General features: G+C 44.0%; 1 protein-coding gene across 11 annotated transcripts in view; it reads left to right on the forward strand.

The window, feature by feature from the left end:
* mbnl2 (muscleblind-like splicing regulator 2) overlaps positions 1-27,001 on the forward strand; it is a 43,470-nt gene extending 16,469 nt beyond the window's left edge. For 3 of the 11 annotated variants that reach the window (XM_084574596.1, XM_084574597.1, XM_084574593.1), the window contains exons 3-9: positions 13,188-13,352; positions 14,218-14,421; positions 15,435-15,695; positions 18,273-18,326; positions 18,766-18,916; positions 20,531-20,566; positions 24,742-27,001. In XM_084574596.1, the coding sequence (XP_084430722.1) occupies positions 13,188-13,352; positions 14,218-14,421; positions 15,435-15,695; positions 18,273-18,326; positions 18,766-18,916; positions 20,531-20,566; positions 24,742-24,860 (990 nt within the window). In that variant the 3' untranslated portion in view covers positions 24,861-27,001. Of the gene's footprint in view, positions 1-13,187; positions 13,353-14,217; positions 14,422-15,434; positions 15,696-18,272; positions 18,327-18,765; positions 18,917-20,530; positions 20,567-21,578; positions 21,674-24,741 lie in introns of all 11 variants that reach the window. The other 8 variants (XM_084574599.1, XM_084574600.1, XM_084574603.1 and 5 more) reach the window with 8 other exon arrangements.
* Positions 27,002-27,715: the final 714 nt, after the last annotated feature.

Consider the following 27,715-nt stretch of genomic DNA (forward strand, 5'->3'; position numbering starts at 1 on the left):
GCTGCCCACAGTGCTGAGAAAGTACTTGATTCTCCGCATTTTTATTTTCCCTCTCTGTTTAAAACAAAAAAACAAAAAAACACAGCAATTTAAATCAGTACTGCAGAATCAATGCCATCCTCACATTTGATGATTTCAAAGCCAGCTGGACTCAAAACTCCCTGACTGCTGCAGTAGTTGTTGCGGTTGTGAGCACCTCTGCAGTAAAACTGAAGGCGGATCTATGGCAAGTCGGGCAGGAGACTTGCTGTGTGCTTGACCTTTAGTGTTGGCCTCATTAATTATTGATACCCTAGTTTCATCATCACTGAGATGGACTCAGGTTGTCTGAGAGTAGCAATTATTCGGCATTTCATTTAAATGCTGCAGCTTTTTCTTCTTCCTCGGAAGGCCATCGATGAGCTATGCCAGCCACAGTGTGTTCCCTGCACTGACAGTATACTGAAGCATATGGCGTTTAGTGTGGCCCATTTTAAACATTAAAATTAACTGTTGCCTCCCCCCAGGCTTCTTTTAACCGTCTGCTGATTAGAAAATGAACAAACTTACAAAAACACACAGCTCAAGATGCTCCACAGTTCCCACCCAGCCACCCTCGGTCTGTACGCACACACACATATGGCTACACACACACACACACACACACACACCAAGAGAGCCACAAGCAGTTAGACAGACAGGCCCAGCTGTCTCCCAGGGGCCAGCCTTTATAATGAGACAGAGATCCTCCTAATTGGCTCCCTCTAATGAGGCAACAGAAATGCAATCTTTTGGGGCCCTATACTTTTTTTTTTTTTGTGGTCGTCTAAACGACTATTGGTCTGTGTCAAGCAGGCAGCTGTGCACCAGGTCTACCATGACATCCCAATCCCATGTGAAGACATGTCAGCGCTGAAAGTGTCAAAGCCTACATGTTGGCATGTCACCCTGTAAATTATTCAGTTAATAAAATCAACAATGTAAAGTCGGTGATTGACACGGGCTCCCCCAGCATGTGACAATAGACTGAGCCCGGTTTGAACTCCTTCTTTCTCCTAGAAGTGTTCTGACTCATATCCTATTGAGGCCTGATGAGTTGCAGTGATGGATTGTCCAGTAAAAATAAAACTTGCCAGAATGTCTTGTGTAAGCTTCTCAGTAAGTGCTTTCGAAACTGAAGGAACTTATACATATTTTCTGGAACTGCTGTAGAAAGTGACTTTTGTGTGTTGTCTGCGCTGCAGGATGAAAGTGTTCGGCTGTTGCTGCAGACGAAAGCGTAGGAACACGTGAATGCAGCAGCTCAGTGTGTACAAAGACGTTTATTTTTTACATTTTGACGAGGTTAAGTGGAGGGAAAGATATCGAACGGGATGAAGGAAGATGTAGAGACCGGTGGTGGTCCTCTGATGTTCAGATGGAGGAACCCAGGGAGTGAGTTTGGGGGGTTGAGAACTGAGCCAAACAGGCGAGGAGAGGCTAGATGCGCCTAAATAGGCAGGTGTGGGTAATTGGGTGTTTAAGGCGTGGACTTGTTCCTGAACCTAAGTTATATAACTTCATACACTGGTTATTCATCAGCTATACAAACCATGTCTCTTTAAATTAGCCTTGGACTGACAGTGTGGTCCTGATATACTGCTATATGTCACACAGAGCTACTGTAAGTGATGTTGCCATACTACTGCCTGGTTGAATACGAATGCAAAAGAAACTCTTGAAGCAGTTCTTGTAGTTCCTGGGGTAGTTAATTATAGGAAGTTGCCAAAACTGTTTAGATGCCAAGGAGCCGAACCCCCTCAAAGACAGCACTTAAAAAGTTGTTTAAATTTGAATCTATGCCCTCAACATATACACAACGAAGAGCCAGTCTTTCACCCTTCTAGCCTGATGACAAAGATTGAGTCAGCGTGATTGTGTTCACCTCTGTCGACACTGGCTCATCACCCGTACGTACTGCCGTTGCAGTCAGCGGCACAAGGTTACAAAAGACGATCCATTCAAGGCCAGTCTTGATGTCCTCTCAAACATCAAATGTAATAGGCTAGACTATAGCTGCTGGGTTATTTCATAGAGCGTGTCTTGATGAAAGTCGGTGTAAATGGCCTTTGTATGAGTGAACGAAAGGCTTAGAGCTGGCTACTGTAAATGTTTTCACACCAATACACTCTCTGCTAATTCAGATTGGATGTTGGTTCTTAAGTATTGCTTTATATGTCTCTCTTGTTGTCGTCTTCTTCTTATTTTTGTAGTTTCGGCCACAGCATTGCTATTCTTATTAAGAATAGTAACGCTGTGGCTGAGGTTATTTCTGACATCTGGGAGTGCGCTGACATGACGACAGAGAATGAGAATACAAACTATCAAGGCTTTTGAATGTCTTTTGAGATCCAAACATGTATGGTAATGCTTACTATTCTAGTAGGGGTAGTTTTTTTTAATAGCCTGACGAAAGTAGAGATGTTATTTGTGTCACGCTCGTCTTTCCCTGACCACCCTGGGTGGCCATACCGTAAAGGTCAACTTTAGGTCATGGCACCATATCCGTGCCTGTTTATGTGTGTGTGTGTGTGTGTGTGTGTGTGCATTTGGGCCGACGAGGGAGGAGGGGGCGGTGCATGCAAAGTTCATGGACGAAAGCGAGATGGCCAATTTCGCACCCAGCAGATGCCTGCACCAGTGACCCACGGCGACAGGTGGGGGACACTAATTGGCAGCGTGCACCCCTCGCAGAGTAGGCTGAGCCCATGGCGGGTGAGGGAATGAAGGTGGGACAGGAGGGCGAGAGGGAAAGAGAAGACGGTGACAGCGGTGAGCAGAAATTGGCACCGCGAATCATTAAAACATCCGCGGCAGGAAGAGTGTCGGGTTTAAGACTGGCACGGCTCAGGAAGAGGCTGCGAGGCATTTATTCTTCCAGAAAAACGGCTTTCTGGTGCTGTTTGCGTTTGCTTCGACTGGATTCAGTCTGCATCTGGCTCTCTTTTCCACTCATTCAATCCACAAGCCGAATCTTACCTCCAAGAGCAAGAGCAGGGTGATGACATGGGTGAATAGTGTGATCAATATGTTTACCTGCATCTGACGATTTTAAGATAAAACACACTCAGAGGCTGAGTCACTGTACCCTGGTTTATTGATCTCATTCCTTTGACCAAAGGCCAACTATTGCATTTACCAAGTGTAAGCTATTGTTCAGCTCTGTGCTCTGACTCTTATGAGGACGGTTTTCATCATCTCCGCGTGGGATTAGAGACTCTCCGGCCCACAGGAGAAAGCCTCAGAGGCCTCGTCGCCACAGCCAACAAACAACACGCCGAACCAGGCCTGCTGCACCTTGTTCTCTGTCTCTTGCATGTAGATGAATGAAATTGTGCAGGCCTCAGTTTGAGAACAATAGACGTCACATGCATGATCACAGACTGCGATCATTGATACTAGATAAGATTCCTAAGTGGGATACTTGTGTGAGTGCAAATTCTTACTTGATTAACTGGACTCGCCCTCTTTTTTTTTTTGTTTTTTTTTTTTGTCAGCAACCAAAGCTTAAATCTCCAAACTGGAGAGTAAGCAAGCCACACTACATTTCTGCCTCTATCTGCTGAGTGTGTTAGAAAGCGGCTTTGATGAATAGATCTGCTCTCTCCCTTCCATCTCATTATCCTCCTTTATCTGTTTTATGGATTTACACAACTCCTCAACACGCTCTGACATGCAGTCGATAGTGTCAGCAGAGAAAGAAGATGTAGCCGTGTCGTATTGTTTTAGAAATGCATAAGCAGTTGTGGTGGGTATTTTTTGCAGCACTTCAGGGTGGGTTCAGCTTTGACTGCTTAGAGAGAGATTGAAGTTATATTTGTTAAAAAATGTAAACTTTTAGAATAAGGCTCACTTGCGTTCTGTTCTTTCCTCTTGGGCTCTGTGGCACATTTTCTTTTCAAACTAGGCCATCAACATCATGTAAGCTATTTTTATTAAATTGTTCACTGGTTGGAGTCGTCTGTTAGTTGCAGGACTGCTGTCGTATCAATGCAAAGCTGACAAGATCTGTCTTCTCAGCACGGGGAAATGACAGCTCGTTGAAAGCAGGTTAATGCCTCACTCTTTTAGCTGTGACTCACCTATCAACTGACTGAGAGTTGGCAATGTCATAGCCGAGCCTTTCCTCGGGGTGTGTGCTCGCAGAGGTGTGTTTGTGTGCGAAAGTGAATCACTTGCTTCAAATGTGATCAATGCGAAAGAGAACCGAGGGTGTACCTGTCGGCCTCGCGCCGGCGTCCCTCCACGCCGCACCCGTGCACGTTTGTGTTTGTGTGTGCAGATTAAATGGGCTCTGGAGGGTGGGTTTCATGTCTCAGCAGGTCACAGATGATCAGATTAACTGAAGCAGGGCTTCAGCCTCCAGCTGGATTAGCAGCGGGGACCAGGTCTTTGCAGGCGCTTCACAAGGGTGCCGTTGCAGACGCGCTTTGAACGTTGCCTCCTCAAACGAACTCAAACCAAACAAACAACAGCACATGTGCAGTTGCCATAGCATCAGGTGAATGTCTTATATTGCAGGTATTTTTAAATTGCCTCTGCTATTGCACAACCACATGATTCAAAGTAAATACCGCAGCTCTTGCAGAATATTGTCCAAACCCTCTAGACAATTAAGGAAACTTGCATGCACTTTCTTTTCTTGTATTTACACCAAAACCTCATGGCTTTAGTGTTTACATATTCTCAAATTAGCACTCTGTATTTGCACAAGTACTTTTAATGTTACCTAGAAGCGCCTGACCTACGGTTTGAGCTAACAGCTCACTAGCCAGAGTGCCAGTGCTGCATAGTGATAACACCAGCATGTGATTTTCAGCTGACGCGCCGCATTCTGCAACTATTCCGAGATGTTGCCAGACAGGACTTGCACGGAAACAATGTGATCAAGGGAGAGGCTGATATATAAAATGGTGTCAGTTAAAACCAGCGGTGTAACCGCACAGAAAGCCTTTATTACACGTGTCACATGGAGGTGTTTGCTTTGGCGGCCTGTGGGGGGAAAGATTCACGATATCCAGGACAAATAAGCAAGGAAAAAAAAATAAAAAATACTTTATCTCACCTTTATCCCACTATACCCCACTTTGTGTGTATCTCCTCCCCCTCCTCCCCCTCCTCCTCCTCCTCCTCCTCTCTCTCTTGTTGGGTAATCTCAGGCTTGTCAGCAGCAGTACCACTCCTTCATCTGTGGGATTACAGCTGGTGAAACAAAGGCACTTAATTACTGCTGAGGCAACACAGTCTTATGTGTGTCTGCTGTGTGTCTGCTGGTGTGTGTGTGTGTGTCTTAGAGGTGGGGGAAAAAAAAGAAAGCAACGGCATTTCTTTGTTTATTCTCACTCAGATAGTTAATTGTAGGGTAGTCTTATAGCTACAGAGTCAAATATACCTAATCACATCATAGTCAGAGCTGAAAATGAGTCGTGGGGCAGTTTGAAGTGACCGGTCCTTACCCACCCTTCACCATTGATTCCGGTTCTCCATTACCACCCCAAATGTAAGAAGCCCTCAGCTATCATTTGATAATGGATTTTCAGTGTTTCCTGCTGTCCCGGAGCCTCAGAGCTCCAAACAGGCCCATTAGTCCAAACAGATCCATTAGAGCCCAAAAAACAAAAATAAGATCCTTAAGAGGGAGAATTCTCTGTGTTTGAGGATAAAGAGAAGCTCTGTCCATGTGCATCCAGTGCTTCGCTACTCTACCGGGTGCTGGGATCACTGGGTCTGACTTTTTTTTTTTTTATGTTTTGTTTTTTTCGGTCCTCTGAGCACCGGAGTGCTTGTCTTGTTGGCGTCTCATAGCTGGCGCCTTTCACCAAAGTGGTTTCCTGGTGAACTGTTACAGGCTGACCCATAACCAGCTGTTCGTGTTCCTGGTAAAAGGACTCCTTTGGAAGGACAGACAATATGAACGAGAAGAACGACTCTTTTCATTGATGCCCTAGAAAAAGCGAAATGTTAGGAACGAGCAAAGACAAAGCAAAAAAAGGGGGACAAGGTAAAAGAAAAAAAAACGTTTTTGTGTTTTGTCTGTGAGAAATGTACAGGTGACCTGTAACTTCCTGAAACGGATAAGTTGACTATGAGTGTGTGCCAGGCCAAGAAATGCTCTTTTCAGTATCAAACAAAACACCCAGCAACAGGAAGGGCATGCATATTTTACAAAAATATAATTGGAACAGCATTAATCTGAGGATATAAATGACACACCGCTGAGACAAGGCACTCGAGAGAGAAAGGAGGAGGAAGCGTGAGCGCCTTCTTAACCCCCCCTTCTTCGCCGGTCAGTTGGGATACAACAGGTTCTTCTGCTATGCTGTAAGAGGATTACACATATCACAGGCTTCGTGTCAGAAAAATTTGTGTCAGTTTCTCACAGCGGCCTTCCTCCTTTCACACTGAGAAGGACAATTGGATAAGGACTTTGTTACAGTTTCTTCTGATGCAACCACCCAAAAAACAGATGCTTTGGGATATACCACCAAAGACAAGGCCTCCGAAAGACGCCTCTATTCTTAGTGTGCCCCGTGTTGTACCAGATTCAGCTGGATTTGTTGGGCTAGCAGCACCACTAATCATAGTGTCTCCGACCTATACGAAGCTACCACTTCTAAAGTCTTGATGGTACAATCCACTATCACACACCCAGGGCCCGTTTGTTGCTGCACCTGCATGTTTCTAAGCTCTTTTTCTCATGATCTTCATCCATGATTGGTTTTTCTGATTTACAGTCTGCCAATACTGTCAGTCGCACGACCATCGATCATGGGCGCTGTGCTAGCATCAGAAAGACATCATGAGGGCTTGTAAAGCCTACCCAGCTTCTCCGTGCTGCTGGAGAAAATGGGAGCTTAATGGAGAAATGCATGCAAGGACACATCTCAGATTCCCAAGATTCGATGCCTGATTCGTCAATATTGCTTCTCAGTTTCAAGTGTTGATGTGGGAAAGGGAAGCAATGGCTCATTTTCAACGTATCCATCCTGGATAAGCACCAGGCCACTCATTTGCTTATTAAGGGCGGTTGGAGCCACAGTGGTGTAATATAAAGGCACACTTCCAGACGCCTTTAGGAGGGCGTTTACAGCTCTTCTGTCGGCTGCAGCCTATAGGCAGCCACTCTCTGTCCCCGGCCGGCCTGAGGATAGAGCGCCCATTGAGGGCAAAATGCAAATGTTACAGTGGTGAACGGAGGGGCCCACAACTGAAGCGCTATTCTGCGGAGGGGGTGGAAGACTGGTCCTCTGTGTCTGTGCCACCCACAGACACACAACAGTCATCGCTCTGACCATTCAGCCGGGCTGATGAAGGAGGTGGGGGGTCGTGGAAAGGGTTTCTGCCACTGATGAAGATGCCAGGGTAAAGCATGGACAGGGGACGTTTAATGGCTGTTATACACGGACCATTTGGGCCAGTGTTCGCTGTGAATGTATTTCATACTTCAGAGGGAGGGGTGTGCTAGTTCCAGGAAGGGTTCTAGTCTTGTTTGAACTCTTCTTACTACCTAGATTTTTCTTGCTTTAAGGGATAACAGTCGTGGGCTGACTCACAAGAATAAGCCTCCTTAAAATGACATCTGTGGACTGTAGAAAAACATCCAGACATGAAAATACTGCTTAAAAAGGACAAAACTACAAGAAAGAAGTGGATCCCTGGCAGTTTAGTGTGTGTATGGTCAGAGGATGTTTTCCCCTCAAGAGCTTTTGTGTTGGCTTAGCCCTGCCTCTGTGTATATGTGGGCTACAGTGTGATAGTTAGGTCGTGTTTGAGCAGGAGAACCGACGTACCCTCCTCAACACTCTGTCACTCTGCATTGTTTTTTTTTTGTGTGTGTGTGTGCTTTCTGTTCTCATGCCAGCGTGTTCGCTGTGGTAAATGTTTGCCTTGTGCTTTACTCCTCTCCCCTCTTTCCATTTCAAAGAAGGCTCGTCAACTAAACATTGTGAAATGATTCAGTGCAATGACAGTTTATCGTTTTCATTTATTTAATTTATAAATTTAACTAAGCTCAACAGAGAAATAGAAGCATGCCCAATACAGTTTCCCAGCATTCAAGAGGAGGTCCACAGATCACTTGTTCTGTATGATAAGCAACTCGAAATCTTATAATGATGAAACACAAAGAAAATCAGTCTGAGGAGATGTAAGCAGCAAAATAATGGTATTTTTACTTCATAAATTACTAAAATGATTAAATAATGCAAACATTCTTACTGACTAATGTTATTAGAATAACCGTTTTACCATTAAACGTGTTTAATGTCAAGGAAAAACAATTAAAAGTTTGGAACTGCAGTGATTAGGTGCATGAAAACCCTTTTGCCTGAAGCTATGTGTTGTCTTATCCAAACTGACTAAAAGCAGAATATGGTGATGTTCACATCAGCCAATAATAAATAACGCATAAATAAATAAAATGCTTTTTTATTTATTTATTAATTTTTTTTATAGATTAATGAAATACTTAAGAGGCCCTAATAACAAGAACTAAACCCAACTCAAGCAGCCTCACTGGGTAAATATGTGTAATCCTAATCTGTTTATCCCCTATCCCACTGGGACGGCCCTAATGTGGAACACATCTTTATTGACATTACTACTATGTGAAAACTTGGAGCGGTGTCTTCTTGGCGACGACTGTGGGGATTTGCAGAACAAGCGGAGAGTAATGTCTTGTATTATGAGGCTCTATGTCAGGTATCTGATCGTTTATCTTCTGCTTTCTCCTTCGTTGTTTTTCGCTGCAGCGCGAGGAGATAATTATCCAATCTGAATCAAATCGGATATTAGCGAGGTCCCTGCGCATGGATCATAGCCTTCGTGCGCACAAGGGCAACCTCACAGCCTGCAGTGAGACTTTGCCGTGTGATGGAAGGTACTGTTTCACTGTGCAAGCTTCACACCGGCGCCTGTGAGGTGCTTCAGAGATCCTTTTCATAGACAGCTGCCTGAAGGCAATGCCCGCGATGAATGGATCCCTGCTCTGCTCGGAGCGGGCGGCTTACACAGAACGTATATGCGGGGGTGTTTCTGTATTTGCAAGTGTCTGCCGCCTCCTCAAAAGGATGGAGGTTTGAAGCCAGATGATGGCACATTATTGTCGCCAGTATCGACATCAGTGTGTCGGTGAAACGGCGCCTAAACCGTGAGCCTCAAACACGAGTATGTGTTGCAGCGCTGCCGTTCCTACAAAGCTTACCTCATGTTATGTGCTTTGAATCCCCAAGTGTGCTATCTCCAACTGCAGCCTGGACCCTTCACTGATGACGGTGATTTTCTCACTACAAATGTATTGTAATTGCCACGTATCGCCGGCAATTGGCCTTCACCATGTTTTATTAAAGCAAGAATCCATTCTGTGACAAAGCAGATGTTACGTTTTCACCCTTACTGGGAGCTAATCAGAGAGACGTGATGTGGGTGAAAGCTTTTTACCGCTGTGCACAATAGCAATAAATTAACACGTCCCTGAGTTTAATGAGTATACATGTGTCTGGTCGTGTACTTTTTTTTTTCTGCAGTCTTGCTTGCTGCACATGCCTAAATGTATTTTCCAGGTGACCCCTTTATGCGCTCAAAGTTGTGCTATTTTGGCGCTGATAACTTTCCTCCTGTTTCGTAACCGTGCATTAATTCCAGTGTCTGATCTATTACTCAAACATGCCTTCCTGTATCATATTACATTTTCTTATCTGTACCAGGAGCAAACAGGATCTATTAGGAAAAATGGATACCATGTTCCAGGATGGTGGCCATTTATTCTAATAAAAGTTGCACACAGCCTTGAGGCTTGGTACCAACACACTCACATCAGTGCACGTTTACCGTCGGCTAACTTGTGACTCCCATTGCTGCTAATCTCCACAAATTGTATATTTAATGATCAATGCTAACATATAACACACCATTCTCCCTCATTTTCACAGCATTGTAAATATTGCAGCTGTTGGCAGACATGCATATAGCTTTACTTCTCAGTTTACACTCACTGTATGTGACACTTTCAGTTAACCCGATCTCTGCATAATGGATGTTTATATAATTAAATGATGCACTGGATCCCTTCACTGTTTTTAAATAGCGTGGGGATTTCCATTACCATGGCAGCAGTGGTGAAAGTACTTATATTTATTGTCTCTTCCACCTCCGAACTAGATGCAAAAGAAGAATAAAGGCTAATTTATGCAAAGACCGGGGCAGAATGCCGTGATGGATCGTGATTCAATCATTGAGAGAAAGAAAAAAGTCTCTCAGATAAAGTTTGACAAGATGAAAGAAGACGGTTTTATGAGTCTAAGGCCTGCACTTAGTGAGGCAGTAGCGCTCAAGTAGCTTCACCGCCATTTACCTCATTACTTTAAATGGGGAATAATGATGAGCAATTGCACAAAGCATATGTCACTCACTGCGTATAGATGAACTGACTGTGGAGCAAAAATAGAGGTAATGGCTTCACGTAACTGACAAAGTGAAGGTCTGCAGCGAGCAGCTTCTTTATTTGTTCCCGGTCTCATGTCTGTGATCTCTGCCGGGTGCTATGGCGATGCTGTGCCTCCCTGCAGACTCAGTTTGGGATGCTGTCCAGACCTCAGCTTCAGCCCCAGCTCCCTTTCTCTCTCTCACACACACACACACAGTCACACCCTCCCACGCACTTTCTCCTGCACACACACACACAGCTACACCTTCCCACGCATACTCTCTGGTGGTAGATGTACACACACACACACGCACACACCTTTTTGCCACTTTTGACGGCGACGGTGCATAAGCCCCCCAATTAGTTTTGACACCTCTGAGGTTTTCGGTTGCGGGGTTCAGCCCTAACGTTATTCCTCCGGTCTGGACAGGGCCGAACAGAACTAAGCGCGTATTTGTGCGCATATCGTGCTGTCTGTGAGCGCGTATGTGATGTGTGTGGGTGATGCTTGTTGTGATTTAGTATGCATATGTGTGGGCAGGTGTGATTGTGTGAACCGGGAGGGAGGGCGCATGATTGGCTCGCCGCAGCTTCGACACCAGGTTACGGAGGTCAGTCCCTGCTGACTTGTGACTCTCATCATTACAGAGTCTGCTAGCAGCATATGTGTGCCACAAAGAAAATCGAATTCATGCCAGATTGCAAATATAGACGCACGTTGAAAGAAAAATAACTGTAACGGTAGCTCTGTGTTTGATGCTCTGTGGGGTGCCTTTAATATCTTAAAAGAACAAGATAGCCAGTCTTACACCTTGATTAAAACATATTTTCTGTTTGCCTGCTCACATGAGGTAGAAGAAGAAAGCTCTCAGCGTTGCTATATAGACATGTGTCAACCTCAAATCTACGCTGCGTGGCGAGTGATTCTTTGAGCTTTTGTGTTAACAGAAAGAATCCATATCGTGCTTTTGTTCATTTGCATCGCAACCCATGGGATGTGCTCCAGTTACTAAGGATAATAAGAATAATGTATTACTTTTTATATTTCTAAATATACAGTATACTGCATATATATATCACTTGCTGCTGCTTCCAGAGCTCAAGCTCAACAAATTCAAATGCTTTCAGATCATGTTTGCACACAGTTACATGCAGCTAGGACCCTGGAACATATTTAAGGTTATCAGGAAGTATACCGTTGTGAATCGATGCACTCGTCGGCCATCACATTCAGGGGAATGCCAATGATTAGGTGTCATTTTACTGTGTATAGTTCGAATTTGTTGACGACGGCGCTGATGATCTGCCCTTCCATTGTGATGTGGTTGTACACCTTTGCGGTACTCGGTGTTGGCGTCATATCTCACTCATCTCTACCACATCTCAACCCAGTGCTTTCCACATAGCTGTTAGACTCTTCGTGTGTGTTTAGAAGCTGCATTCCTCTCTCTTGAACTCGAGTTGCTACTTGCTGACGCTTTTTAATAGCAGGTTAAATATGCTAATCTTATCAGCATAGTGATATGTTATTAATATATCCTTCACTCTGCTCTCTTTGCACAACAACTCCGGGCCACTCAGCAGGAGTCCCCTCCCCTGTCAGATATAATAAGGATCGCTGTGCCCACCAGACTGCCACAGCACATGACACGTATCGTGTTCGTGGCTCTTCCCGGCGTCTCGTCATCATTTAGTCCGTTCGGTCCTGGACGTATGACGGTGTTTGGGTAATTAAACTCAGTCATAACCAATTACTGTGCGGACACTATAGGAGGGAATTAGAGAAATGATGAGTGCGATATTGCTAATCAGGCTGTGTCTAGTCCGTGTCACGGAGCTAAGGGGTATTTGCACAAGGCAGCAGACCTCCTCATGCGAGACTGATTCTTATTTAGCTTCGGTTCCATCTGCCCTCCTTCACATTCACCAACACTTGCCATGTCCTGTCCTTTTGTCTTCTTGGCCTCTCTCCTCTGTACTAATTCATACATCTCCACTCTGCCTGCGTCTTCCCCATGGCTCCTCTCCTCACCTTTACTTTCAATCTTCCCCACAGCTCCAGTCTCTGTCCAACCTACCGCGTTCTACCTTTCACATTGTCGCTCCCTCCTGACCTCTCTCCTCGCTTCCACCCACTCTCCTCGCAATAAGGGCTGCAGTGAGGATCTATATTGGATTATTGTGTTTGCCATTAGCCTCTGGGTTGACAGTGTAATTGCCTTCATCCACCGGGGTCTCTGTAAGCCTGACCCTGCCAGCCCTGGATTTGCATTTCCACAGAGAAAACCAGATGATCTGTCCATCAGAGAGCTGCGGAGATTTAATCATGATGGCGAGATCTTTTCTGCCTTCGAATACTTGCCAGTGAGTGTCCACAGTGCAGCACTGACCAAGGCCTGCCGGAGATAACAAGGTCACAAATCAAACTGGTAATCATCTGTCACGAGAGTGTTTCTACCCAGAGCCAAGAGCAACTTCTACTCGACAAGCACAAACATTCCTCAAGCTATGTTTCACACTCACTCAGTATGAATATGTATGCTGCCTTCAAGCTCTTGATGTTGTGGAGTTGAAAAAAATCAATGCCCACATATCTGCCACATCCCCAGGCAGGCGCACAACCTGTTCTTAGTCAGGTTTCTCATCAAAAGATGCCTGTTTTCCCCTCGTCGTCCTGTTGATCAGACACTTCACACGAGCCCGCTAATGACCCGGTTTGTTTTTCTCTTTCATCGTCTCCGCTCAGGGCCGCTGCACGCGAGAGAACTGCAAATACCTCCACCCGCCCGCTCACCTGAAGACCCAGCTGGAGATCAACGGGCGAAACAACCTGATCCAGCAGAAGACAGCAGCCGCCATGTTGGCTCAGCAGATGCAGTTCATGATTCCCGGCACCACCATGCAGCCTGTGGTTAGTGTGGACTTGCTAATGTGGGGAATTCACAGGGAACTGACTCATTTAGTCCTAAAATATAATACAAGTTTAACTGAAATCAGTATTTGGCAAGATAGTGTATTTGTGTTTTACTTACCAATACCATGTCGTTATACTTAAAAAGAGCTTATTTGGACTGAAATTGCCCTTCATGCTAGCGCAGCCTAGCTTGATTTATAGCTATCTACCCTCTCAAATTAGCTTGTTAGACTGTATCTCAGGCTATGAAGATCATAAATTCGCTCTTGTAATTATTATCGTTCTAATGCCCTTGTGCAAAGCTCCCCAACCACTCTCTGGGAGTTGCTCAGCACTCAGCAGTAGACTGTGGTCGCACTGGGCAGCTGCCAGGTGTGAATGTGTTTAACTGCATCAATGTAAGGCTAGGCGCAACTGAAAAAGAACATGCACGCTCAGCAAAAATCTTCCCAGGATACATAGAGGTTAAAAAAAAACTCCTCTCTTGTTTCTACCCTCATTTTCCTCCCTCTCTTCACTTTTTCTCTTAAACCTAATCCTCTCTGTTCCCCCAGCTCTCTCCCTCTCTCTCTCTACCTGTCACACTCTCTCCTCTCATCTTTCTCACCCACAACCCTGCACAGCTGCGCCCTCTGTTCATTCGTCTCTGGTGTCTCTTTTCTCTTACTCCTCTCCCCCTTTTTCATCTCAATACCCTCTTTCACCCTCCGTTTCCCACAACACCTCCCTACCTAAATCATTTTGCACCTTAAGCTTCTACTATTTTGATTAAAATCTTGAGTTTTATAGAGCCGCCCCGGCAGCGAAAAGAGTCTCACGAGATAAGTGTCGGTAAACTCCTGTTTTCTCTCTCCGCCTCCAGCAGACGTTTCCGGTCAGCCAGGGCTTGGGTTCCAGCGCAGGCTTGAGCTACGCGCCGTACCTGACGCCGATGTCCCACAGCATGGGCCTGGTGCCCACAGACATCCTGCCCAGCACCCCAGTCATCGTCCCCGGCAGCCCGCCCGTCTCCGTGACCGCCGGCTCTTCCTCCAACCAGAAGCTGCTGCGTACCGACAAGCTGGAGGTGACCCACCAAGTCAAAATCCTCACAGACATAAAAATAAATAAAAGATTGAAATTCTTAGCATCATTAAAGCACCTTTGAAATAACCTAAATGCATCCACTTGTAGTAGAAATCGCCTGAGACAAGAACCTTAAGGGATGTTTTTAGCATTCTGTTCAGTAAATAATTCATGACATGAATAAATACATGTTACTTTTATTTTTTAAAAAAGCTTGGTTTCGTACCGTCAGATGTGCTGTAGCAGTAGAATCAGATTAAATTAGAAGTCATTTTAAACATGTCATAGTCCTTTACGTCAGCCTTTTCCTTGAGCATTAGTTCGTGTTTTGTGTTATGCCTCACGGAAATTATAGGGACATTATGCTGAAACATGAGATGATGTGCGATTACAGTGATTTAAATTGGAATTAGCTCAACACAGACTGGTGCTTGCCAGACAGCCGCAGTTAGACAAGGACAGTTACAGCAACTTCAAGCCATCTCCATCTGCCCAACGGCAAACAGCTCTGAATGAGAATAACTGTGCGATTGTGAAAGAGTGTGCGGGGAGGGATTTTTATTTTTTTTCCCACTACATTTATAAAGATAAACAATAATCTCCCTAAGACCTTTAGGTGATGCGTAGGTGTGTGCCTGTATGTGTTTTTCTGCGGGAGTGCTATCACTTAGCAACTGAATGAAGCTGGCTCTAATGAAACAGTATCCCTCTGACTTATACACTCCCACGCAAAGCCATCATGTGTGTGCACACGTGTGTGCAGCAGTGTTTATTTTTTTGCTTAAGTATGTGTATGCGTACACTCATGTGTCCCAGAGGGCAAGTCAAAAACAGATCCTCCCGTGATTACACCCATGCGTCAGAATAAACATCAGCCCAATTAGTTTATAGCTGTTATAATATGTTATAATTTAATGTTTTTATTGCATAAAACATTCACAGTTTGTATGTGTTTGTGTATTTTTTCTTTCTCCTTTCATGCGTCTGTGTCCGCCCCGACTCTCCCGCTCTCAGGTGTGCCGCGAGTTCCAGCGGGGCAACTGCGCCCGCGGCGAGACGGACTGCCGCTTCGCGCACCCGAGCGACAGCCCCATGATCGACACCAGCGACAACACGGTCACCGTCTGCATGGACTACATCAAGAGCCGCTGCTCCCGCGAGAAGTGCAAGTACTTCCACCCCCCGGCCCACCTGCAGGCCAAGATTAAGGCCGCGCAGCACCAGGCCAACCAGACAGCTGTGGCCGCGCAAGCCGCCGCCACAGCTGCAGCCATGGTGAGAGCACAGCACTACCGTATGCAGTGTTAGAGCAGGAAACACACACACACACACACACACACATGCTAATCCTGATAGTAACTGCTTGTTTCCAGTTCCAGTGCTTATAAAAATAACACCTAAAGACACCTTGAGCCGTCCAATAAGAACACAGCCTTTTATTATAAAATATTGAAGATTTTATGGCTGTGTGCTAAATTAAATTCAGATTCGACCAAAAGAGATGTGTGGAAAGTTTGAATTAGAAACCAAATACTCTTCTATGTCACACATTAATACATATCCTTTGGATTTGAACAATCTTGAAACACAGGTTGCTAACGATGACACCTAAAATGTGGAGCACTGCTTTATTACTGCACAAAAGCTACCCTCCTGTGCTGGTTTATTCTAGTGGACTCTGGTGTACAATCCACTATTGATAGTCATCCCAAAATGAGGCCGTTGTATACAATAAACAGGGTTCAGTGAGACCTAAGCAGATCACTAAAACGCCGCAAGAACAATCTGTTATTATCTCACCGCAGTCCTCTTTTATTTTCCAATGCCCTTGGTTCATACAGAGACAATGTGCTGGCTCACCCACCCCCACCCCCTCCTCTCTCATCCCACCCCACTGCTCTCAATGATAAGTGCGGCTCTCAGCAGATCAGTGCAAATTGAATCTGGGATGGATGACGATGTAAGATCACGGGTAGGGGAGGGTTTACCCTCGTCTGCCTTTTAGTTTAAAAAAAAAAAATCCCCCAACAAACCCAAGAAGCGACAGATACAGACAGACACTCCCCCCACACACAGGCTCAGAGTGGCTTCTTTTTTTAAATGGCTGCTGCACTCGCACACCTTTCTTTTTCTTTTTTTTTTCTTTTTTTTTACTGCGCCCCGTGTGCTTACTGACTTCTTTCCTCCATGGCATGGGCATGCTTTACGCGTCACATGTACCTCTCATTGGCTGGCTCCATCGCTGCTTGCTCTCCCTCTCCTTCCTCCACGAGTGCACGGCGTGGATGATAACCGTGAGTGCAGATTAGTTTTGTCAGTCGCCGCATGAACGCTGGAAAACAACAATTAAAACACTCATAAATAAACGAGAGCCCGAGACCCTAAGGCGCTGTAACCTGGCGTTGACCTGAGCGTGCTGTTTTCTTAAAGCTGCAGCTCAAATGAGAAGGTTCAGTTTATGTTGCTACAGCCATACATACCCCGGTTTATCAACTTTATGACCCAATTCCCAAATTACAATCAGCAGTTCAATCTGTTCTAGAGGTGAAGAGGGTTAACCTTAGGACAATGAGTTGTTTAGTCAGCACCTTTAATCCAATTTTCTTTAGCCCTTAGCCTAAGCTGAAGCACTTTTATTGAAGCCCATAAAACCTGTACTGCTGCACTGCTGCAAATAGGTAATATCATTATCCATAATTCACTTTTTTTTTTTTTTTAAATGTAAAGCAAATAAGATAAAGTGTCCTGTAGATAAAGTTGCACATTAACTGATACAGCAAGGCGATCCTATTACTGAGATTATGTTGTTTGACTGTGCCACATTATGTGTTGCTTGCCACGCTGTGATCTTCTTCCTCATGCAAGTCGAATGCAATCATCGTTGCTTTCCATGTCACCGTAATAGACCATCTTCCATTTTAACTAACCACGGTGTTTGAGTCTATTAACTCCACAGTGCATCAGTGCGTCGTTGCTCTTCAGTAGGATGTCACGTACCGTTAGAAAGCCCACACATATGAAGCAAGAGGCTTGTGCATGAACCCCTTATCATCTTTTTTTTTTTTTTTTTTTTCTCCTCTCAGCATTGACATGAGGGCGTTTTTAATAAATTAACAAAAATAAATTAGCTTCCGCCTGATATTAGACGTTTAAACACTTCTAGATACTTTTGATTTAAGAATAAACAGAGCTCCACATTGTTAAAGTCACTCTGTGTCACCTCCCTGACTCCATTGATCACACTAACAAGTAACACACGCCCTCACCACGCAGACTTGGCTTGAGGATGTGTCACAGAAAAGGATAAACTACTTTCAGTTCTGGCTGACCGCAAAAAAAACAACCCACCTCACATCATCAAATAGCGTACTCCAGGAGCACTGTAATTATTGTGTGTGTACAGAAAACTCATAAAGTAGCCCAGTATTTAGTCAGAACCAGTTGTGTACTGCTTTTTGTTCTTGCGTAGCTCTTTTAAACGTTGACTTGTTCAGAAATAGCTACTACTAAATGCTTTCCCAGTAGTTCTGAAGTTCATCATAGTATCTTGCTTTTTTTTTTTAACCAAAGGTTAATGTAGATGCTTTTTTTTTGGCTTTTATACTAATTCAAAAAGTAGCAATGTTTCTTTAAAAGTAAACAAAACAGTTTTTTGTTTATGTGCATGCCTATTGTTTTGTATGTGGTATACTTGCATTCAGATTATTTTTGTTTTTGTTTTTTTCCTTCTCACCTATCCACAATGCAATGCTGTCCCCCATGACGCACCTCTGCTTGCTGTTACCTGTATGTTAATACGCTTGAATCCCATTGGCCCACTGCCATCATGTGCTCGCTGCCTGCTAATTAAAGACTCAGTCGACTGCCAAAGCAATGAAGCGACCCCTCGAGGCAACTGTAGACCTGGTACTTTGACCTTTCACCTTTTGCTTTGCATGTAGCTTCTTTAATTGTACTGTAGCCACTCACAAAATTTAATTTGGCTCTTTTGTTTTTTGTGAAAGACACTTTAATGTATAGCTATGTATCGTTTACGATCACCAGTGGCAATACTAGATTACATTTTTTTTAAAAATGAACAACGTAATGTTAAAATAATCCCAGCTATCTCACTACTTTCTTTAATGTGTTGTTGATGACTGCCTTGCTACGGTGTAGTTTCTCATTGTCCTTGTGATAGACTCAGCAAGTTTCCATTTTTTGCCTTGTTGTGCTGTGCATAGACAGACTTAGGACGTGTTAGAGTTGACTTGTGGAAGTATACAGTTCAAATATGCTTCTGTTGTGTTTGTGTGTCTGTGTGTGTGCGCGTGTGTGTGTGCGCGCGTGTGTTTCCGGTGACTAGGCGTTCCCCCACGGCGTCCTCCAGCCCCTACCAAAGAGACAAGCACTTGAGAAGAGCAACGGAGCCAGCTCCCTGTTCAACCCCAGTGTTTTGCACTACCAGCAGGCGCTCGCTAACTCACAGCTCCAGCAGCACGCTTTCTTTCCCACAGGTAAGACCTCCCAGTCCACACACGCACAACACACAGATCATAAGCACTCATAAGTATGCATGCACCATAGACTGCATAAAGATAGACGGCAGAATCACTCCTCAAAAGTGAAGCCAAAGTAAGTAGAGCTCCCCCTGGTGACTGGCTGCAGTATAGGTCATTAGCTCCACCTCCTGTATGTCAGTGGATGGGACTTGAGCCGAACTAAAACACTAAAAACTGGCGGAGGTAGGAAGTGGCGACACGTTGTCCATGTTTATACAGTCTATGGCATGCTATCCTTCCGTTTTAAATATTCTCTCCTGACCAGTCACGTCTGTTTACTCCTATATTTTCTTTTGAAATGGATTTGTACCGTGAGTGATGGTGTGTGCTAACATTTTAACTATTCGCCGTGTCATTTCTAAACTTTCATCTGCTGCCTGCTCATGTAAACACGCAGTAGCTGCCAGGTCAAGGCAGAAGAAAGAAGACATATTACTGTCTCAGTATGATACTCCTGCTCGTCTAATTTCCCAGCATACAAAAGAGCTCTGTTCTGTACTTTGAAGGATAAAATAATCTTAATTTTTGGGGGTATTTCTGATGCGTATATTTAATATCAAAAAAACAAAAACAAAAAAAAACTAAATTTTGTCCTTTTTAAACCAAATTAGATCAGATTTCTTTCTCCACAACAGTCTGCCCCAGTAGCTTAAAGGCCCCGGAGTCATTAAATGAGTAACTGCAGCTAATACGACTGCCTGCAGCCACACTCATGAGTCATGAGGATGAGACCTCCTATCCCTCCTCGCTCTCCTTTACTACCTGCTCCTTTTTCTTTCCCTTCGTGTGCGATGCCTAACGGCCCTTCATCCCTCCCTCTCTCCCTCCCCGTTATAGCCGTGTGTGGGAAGCAGCCTGGAGTCAAAGTCTTGTCTGCAAAAAGCTTTTTTTTTTTCTTCACTAATCTGTTAAATTTCAGATGGGTGGGGTTTCTCCACGGTGTAGAAAAACACGCTTGAATGGTTGTGATGCGGTAAACTCTCCCCATCTGTATTTGATCTGAATGGACGCCTGTGCACATCCTTGTACTGACACTGCATGATGCTGCTCTTTGACTCTTTAATTTCACTCTCTCTATTATTTCCTTTTTTTTCTTGCAGATTTTTAAAATTATTTTCTCGCCTACAGCTCAGAAGATCCTCTAATTTACCTTTTTTAGATCCGTTCCTGGTTTAAAAGCTGAGTTGAGCTACTTTTGCATCAACTTAAAGTCTGGATCTAAGACTTCAAGTTGACAAATTTTTATTCATCGCATAAAATTTGTAATAGTGGGCTCCACAATATGTACAGAAAATCAGTGCCACCCAATGTTCGAATAAACTATAGAAGCTATATATTTTAATAGGACAAATCCTCTGCTTGCTTCTGCACACTGCATTCATAATTAGCCTACGACGTTAACATTAGCGAAGCCTTTTTATTTTTTATTTTGTCTTGTCTAACCTTGTTGTTCTCCTCCCTCTCAATTAACCCATTGATTTCCACCTCTCTCTCTCTCTCTCTCTCTCTCTCCCTCTCTGCCTGTCTCCCTACCTCCTCTCTCTGTCTTTCTCTGCATGAACACCACAGGGTCAGTCTTGTGCATGACTCCTGCTAGCAGTCTTGGTAGGTCCCTCCCGTTGCTCTCACTCTCCAACACACACTGTCTTGATTTAGGTGGGAGTAGAGGGTGGGGGAGGAGTGGGGATGCGGCACTTGCAGGTGAGACAAAATGCTTCCGTGCATCATCACCTTGTGTTAACGGTGGTGAAACTTTTTAAGATGTGTTTATTGTTGTTTTTTTTGGTTTTTTTTAACGCTTAAATGCGGTACCGAACCCTTTTCATGCCAATTTTGTATCACCTGGAAGACATTCACATCTTGTTTCTACCTTTCTTGCTAATGTTTAGGATTAAAGTGTGGATAAAGTACTGCTGACTGATCTGTTCTTAAGCTTTAGGATAGCTTCTGTCTGTTTTGCTGTGCCGTGTTGATCAGGAAATTTAAATCAGTTTCCCAGAGAAGTTACATAGAAGTGGAGCATTTGTCAAGAAGGGGACGGGAATTACAAAAAAAACATTACAGAAAAGAGATAAACGATGACTAGAAATACTGATTTTCAGCGCAACAATCGATCTGTTTGAAAAGTTCCCATCCCTGTGGCCGATTCATTCAGCCATGGCTCCTTAACTTCTCTGGGAAAAAACAGCAAACTGATTTTCCATGTAAATTTCCTTACTTGTGATTGTAATCAGCTTCTCTCCTCTTGTTTTTATTTTTTTCTCCCACGCTCTCTTTCTTTCTTTCTTTCTTTCTATCTTTCTTTCTTTCTTTCTTTCTCTCTGTCCTCCTCGCTTTGCATTGTGAATGGTTGCATGCCATCTGCCGGTGTAACCCTAACGATGGCTTGCTGGCTCTCTGTAACATCCACCACCACCACCTCCATCAACAACAACAACAACAACAACAACAACAACAACAAAATAACCGTCGACACACGCATCACAACTGTTGCCATGGTTACCATAATGCTCCACCTACCCGTCCATTGCTGCCACCTCCTTCCCTCTTCCCCCGTTCCTCCTCCTCCTCCTCCTCCTTCCTCCTTCCTCTCCCCTTTCCCACCCTCAAAACAAAGTCCCAATGATGTACAGTGCTACGCCTGCTACTGTCTCTGCAGCAACAACTCCTGCCACAAGTGTCCCCTACGCAGCAACAGCACCAGCCAATCAGGTTTGCTCCTTTTAAAGCTTTCTTTCATCAGTCCCTGAAGCTCTGAATAAGTACTGCTTTCTAATAGTGAGCTGCAGTAATGTGCGGCTGAGACCACACCCAGACTCCTCCTGAGCCATCCATGCTCCTTACCCGTTTCCTGGAGAAATTTAAAGCGAGACCCAATTAGGCGCAAAAGCACTTCTTCAGAGCTCCCACATTTGCAAGTAGTAGTCGTGTTGTGTTGCACTACTTCCTGGTTTTGTTTTGCATGTCCTTTAAGTTTTATTTTCCACTTTTCTCGTTGTTGTCCAATAAGCCTCTCCATCCGCAGCAGGGGCCTCATCTGTGCTGCTTGTGTGCTACGCAAACACATTCAAGCAACTACTGTAAATAAATACTTTAACAGCCACCACGTTTTCCCGTTTCCACTTCTCTCCCGGTTTGACCTCTTTACCCTTTCCTGGCTGCGGGTTAAACGGGAGAACAAGTCACGCGAGGAGACAGTTTCGATGGCCGCGCTTGTCAGGGCGAGGCAGGCGCAGGGAAAAACGATCACGGGGGCCGTCTAAAAATGGCCTCCGATCGGCGGCTCTCCTGTTGCCGCGTGTCAGCAGGATAGCCGCCGGGAAGCGGGGCCAGGTTTCGGTGCCAGGGTGACGCATGTGTGCCCCATTTTTAAACCTGGAAATTTCAGCACAATGCTGGCACTCTGGCCTCGCGCAGCTGGCAATCATTTACTGCTAGTTCGGTTTAAGAGGTACCTTGAGGACACACACATGAACAGATGAGAAAGGTTCCACAGGTGGAAATGTAACCGGCAAACTGTCCTTTTCACTCAGTGCAAGTATGAATTTAAGGAAAACCTTCATGGGCTCTGTAAAGTTTTATTGTAACACTCACTTTTATTAGTGCTAGGGACCAATATTTAAATTTTCCATCTCATGTGAGCCACTTCTTTTTCTCTCTACTGTTCTTTTATTTGATTTTACTGCTTCAATGAACAGAGAAAAAATTTATTTTAAACCAACTTGTTAAAATCAAATTTAATATTACCTGCAAATACAGCATCTTTATCACATCTGCAATGAGAAAACAAAACAAAGACAACAGAATGAGGGCTCTCAGTGTAACAAATCACGCCTTTCATTTTAAAATGGAAAAAATGAAATGAATGAAATCATTTTTTCCAAGATCCCCCCCCACCATCATTAATCAAGGATCTGGTCCCAGTCCTCTGTGCTTTATTGCCCCTCATAGGCCAGTAGTGTGTGCACTTCCTGTGAGTCACCGTCTCTTCCTGTAATTGGCATGCAGCAGCAGTAGCAGCAGGAAGCAGAGCTGCTCTTTAAAGATGCATGTGGGACAAGGAGCCAGAGAGAAACACTGACGTCAGCCTTCGCTGTCTGTCTGCGTCTGTCCCCCCCCCCCCCCCCCCCCCCCGTTCTCCTCCCCACCCTGAGAACGATCCCTCCAGCTAGGACACAGTTAACCCTTATCATCATCAGCTGGGCTGCACACAGTACGCACCTTGTTTATAGTCAGCCCTGTCATACGTTTTTTCAGAAAACACTTGGACAGCTGACGTCACTGTTTTTGCTAAATAACAGCCTCTCTGTTAGATGCTGAGCTCCAGCTTTTAGCATCCCCTAAATAATTATGTTACTTCTTCAACATAAGTCCTGAGCCAAGACAGTTTAAGTAGAACAGGAGAATTAACTGGACATTATGATAGATAGGTTAAATAAAAAAAAAAAAAAAAACATCTCTGAATTAAATCTTTCATTTGAGGGGATCTTACCACATAACCAATGAGTAATACGTGTCCATATGGGGCCAGGATGTCGCAGACATGTTGTCTGGTCAGAGTCTGGTCAACCCATGACTCTCTGAACCATTAATGTGACATGACAAGCAGGAACCAATCACATCCTTCCATGTCCCAGCACATATTAACCCACCGTTGCTGGGCTCCCTGATTGTGAAGCTGCAGCGCCCTCTACTGCTGTTACATCATATTAGTGTCTAACTAACTGATGGAAACTCAGATAGACACAAGCTGAGCCCTTCTTATTGTAATGAGATACCACTGAATTCTAAAAATAAAAAATAAATCTTTGTTTAAAGCTGCCCCGAGGTTCATGCATCCTCATGAAGCGCTTTCTTTCTAACTTGTTCTTGGCTGAAACATGCTGCTAGTGTCGCTGCACCAAATCTCCCTCAAACAGGTCCTGCAAACAAATCTTAGGGTTTGTTTGCGCCGTCATATCTGTCTAATCCCGCCAATCTGGAAACGCCATGAAGCGGCTCCCTGCTTCCACGCTGCTCTGTGGGACGGCGCAGGCAGGCAGGCTTTTCGCCTCGGCCCGTGCACATCGCACGTCACGCGCTCTCCCACCTGCGGCGACCTTCTGCGACGTGCGATGTGACCAGCGGCTTCTGTCCTTTGCTGGCTCTCTATTGTGCATTAACGAGCACCATGGGGCTTTGTTCTGCGCTGGCTTGCTGCCAGCGGCACCCACGCGATGGCAGCCAGCGGCTCTTCTACCTTTCTCCCCTCTCATATAAGCAGTCTTCTCTCTTCTTCTCTCTCTCTTTTGTTGTGTGCTGGAGTAGTCTTTATCTCCTTGAAAGAGAGAGTACACACAGAGGTGACCGGACCAGGGTTAAAGGCACATACTTAGAAGCTTTCGCTCTTATCTGCATGAAACACCAGGCAGGTAGCGATACCACAACTCAACAACTTGACCTTGTAGTTGTTGTTGTGGTAAACTCCACCTTCTGGTAAGGTCTCAGTATGCTTCAGAGGAACACTCCCTCCCCAGATGCACAAACTAACTCACGAGTGCATCATTCTGCACACATTTAGGTTTTGGTTTGCCAAACGCTAACCAATGACATGAACGAAAAAATTGACTTAATGTGTCGGTTTATCTGAAGCACACTGAGACCTTAAGTAGATGAACAGGTGATCTCCAGGCGAAACCAAACACTTATATTCTTGTCTGTTTTGTAGCGTAGCACCCACTCTGCTAGACGAAGAGATTATCTAATATTCTCTCTCCTTGGTCTTACCTCTTGTCTTCCAGATCATCCTGAAGTAAGGAAGGGAACGGAGTGTCACGAAGCTGCACTAGCAAACCCAAAACAGCCCATCTGTAAATACTACCTTACCTCTCCCATAGAGGTCCAGCAACCTGCATGCTAAGAGTGTAACACTTCAATTTAACCGTAAGAACTGCAGTGCCGGTGTAACACACACACAGAAAATAATAATAAAAAAAAGATATATACTGTATGTATTGCTAGGAGAAAAAAAAAAAACTATTAACATGAAAAAGTCAAAAATATTCTTATGTATAGTACATACATAGCAGACAGACATACTATAGAGGTCATTTTACCAGATACAGTGGATTCCCCTTCTTTTGCGTATTTATTCTAAAAAATCCTCTGCACAATGTTCATCCCTTTGGTTTTGCGGAAAGTTGATTTGCACTGTACGAGAGTTGCAGGAGAGTCACAGGAAACCCACGCACAGCCACACCTACGCACTTTTTATCGGGAGGGTTTTTTGCTTTTGTTTTTTTTTTTTTGCGGGGGCTTCGCTTTTTCTGTCCGCAAAAGTCGAATGTCCTTGTTCTCAACACGCGAAAGGGTTACTCCTCGACCCCCTCACCTGCCCCGGAGGCTGTTAAGATGCCATGTTGAAGCTCATCCTCCCTCCTCCTCCTCTGCCAACTTTTCATCTCCGGAAACATCTTGCCAAAGTTGCGGCTTGGAAAGAGGTCTGCGGGGTCAACTTGCCAGAGAGCAGAGCCACATTTTAACTATTTTTTTTTGCCATTGCCCCACACTGCAAATACACACCCTTTATTTGTTGTGGTGCTGGGTTCTTTGTCCGGGAGTGTGATAGATTGCGCACGGATTTTTGCATGCAGTCGGGACAGGGGGAGATAGTCGTGGCCATTACTGAAAAGCCTAAAGGCTCGAGTCTGTGCCAAGGGCTCAACGATGCTTGAGGGTTTGTTCAAGACATGTCAAGCCTTCTGTGTGCGCGCGTGTGTTTCGTAGACTGATGGTCTGCCGGCAGACTGGGACTTGAAGCGAGGTCTAGCAGGTGATGGCAACACCGGGCCTGATAGGGAGAGTTTTTAACAGAAGGAGAGGGAGAGATTTAAGTGCTAAGACTTAAAGAAAATACAAACAAACAAAAAAAAAAACACTTGACGACACTCGTCAAGCAAAAAGATGACTTGAACTTCGACTGGAGGGCTATCTGTGACCGTCGGTTGTCCTGTCCAACCCTACTATCACCGATAATCCTGTTCCATTTTAGAAAACTGTAGAAGTGCCTAAAAAAAAAACAAAAAAAATAAAAAATTGCTCATCAACCACACATACACACACACATCCTGAGTGTATCGCTAAAAAGTTACACGACAAACACACTGGCTGTCGGAAGCTACACGGACTTTACGGGAGAGGAGACGCCGCAAAACGGTTTCCTGGCAACACTCGCCCATTAACATCACAAGTGACTTTAACGAAGAACGTAAGAAATTCAAGAAACGACAAATCAAAAAAAATAAATAAAAATAATAATTTAAAAAAATTCACATAAAAAAATAGCTTTGTAGAATGTTTGGTGACTTTCACGGTGTACCATCGTTTCTTACCATGGTTTGAGTAGTTTACATGAGGAACGTGAGGAAAAAAAAAACAATGTATTGTAAACTGTGTAATGTATGTAAAGTGTCTCTTATTTTGAGAGTTTATATTCATGGTTCTAGAAATGTATTCAGAGTTATTTAAAAAGATTTTTTGTGTTGTGTCTCCTATCGAGGTATGTTTGAACCCTCCCACCCGAAAACCCTCCACCACCTCATTGAACAATCATTTATTTTTTAAGCCAACTTATTTTACAGCCAACCCTCTTTTATTTTCCTAATTTTAAAGCAACGTGTGTGTGTGTGTGTGCGTGTGTGTGTGTGTGTGTGTGTGTTTTAACTCACCATACTAAAAAATTTTCAAAAGTCCCGATGTAATTTCATGGTGCTTGATTAACATTGACAATCCACAATCATCATCGGTTTCACTCACGTCGTTCCTCACGTTATGATTTGTTTGTAATATTTGTGGAAGGTGGTAAAAGTTCTATTTTGTTGTAATTTATCTTATTTTACTCCTGGTCAAATTTTAGTCAAAAAAAACAAAACAAAAAAACAAACAAAAACAATGTTGTAAACTATTCTATTTTGAAATGAATGTAATTTATTGAGCTGTGCTACATTCTGCACGGTTGGTCATTTCAAGGTCTAACCTGTCAGGTCAGCGAATGAGACGTCTCGGCGAGGGGAGGGCGGGGTCAGGGGGGCGGGGTTTAAAAGTCCACCCACCAATAGAAAGCTACTACTGGATCTTTCTTGCCTTCTCATCAATACAAAAAAACAAACAAAAAAAAAAGATCATCGCAGTAATGAGCATAGTTATAGAGTTGCTTGTGTTGTTGGGGGAAATAAAAAAAAATGTTTATTGTATAGATGACATTTTACCAAAAAAAGCAAAGAAAATTTCAAAAAAGATGTACTTTTCACTCTAGTATAATAGTATTTCATAACAATATTAAGTTGTTGCTGTGGCAACCAAATGTTGCAAATTACTAAAGTTCGGTATTTTTGTAAATTACATGGTTACGTTGACTTTTTTGTTTTCTTTTGTTTCTTTTTTTTTGTTTTTTTTTTGCTAGAACACTGTACACAAGGTAGATTGTAAAGAACATTTCTTATTCTTCACTGAGATTATGACCTAATATTTTCATTAGCAAAACAACAGCCTCTATTATAGCGCTGTGATTGTAACACTTCTAGATTTAAAGTCATCAATGTTACATAGATTACATATAAATATATATAAATATTTATATATATGAAATTAATAATCTATAAATTAATAGGATGTACGACTCTTCCCCCGACAAAGGACCTTTAGGTTCCACATGGACATTTTATTCGATATGTATCACTAGACTTTAGGACTGCACTTTTCATATTGTTTCCAAGA

This window comes from Chelon labrosus (genome assembly GCF_963514085.1).
Source record: "Chelon labrosus genome assembly, chromosome: 24".
NCBI lineage: Eukaryota > Metazoa > Chordata > Actinopteri > Mugiliformes > Mugilidae > Chelon > Chelon labrosus.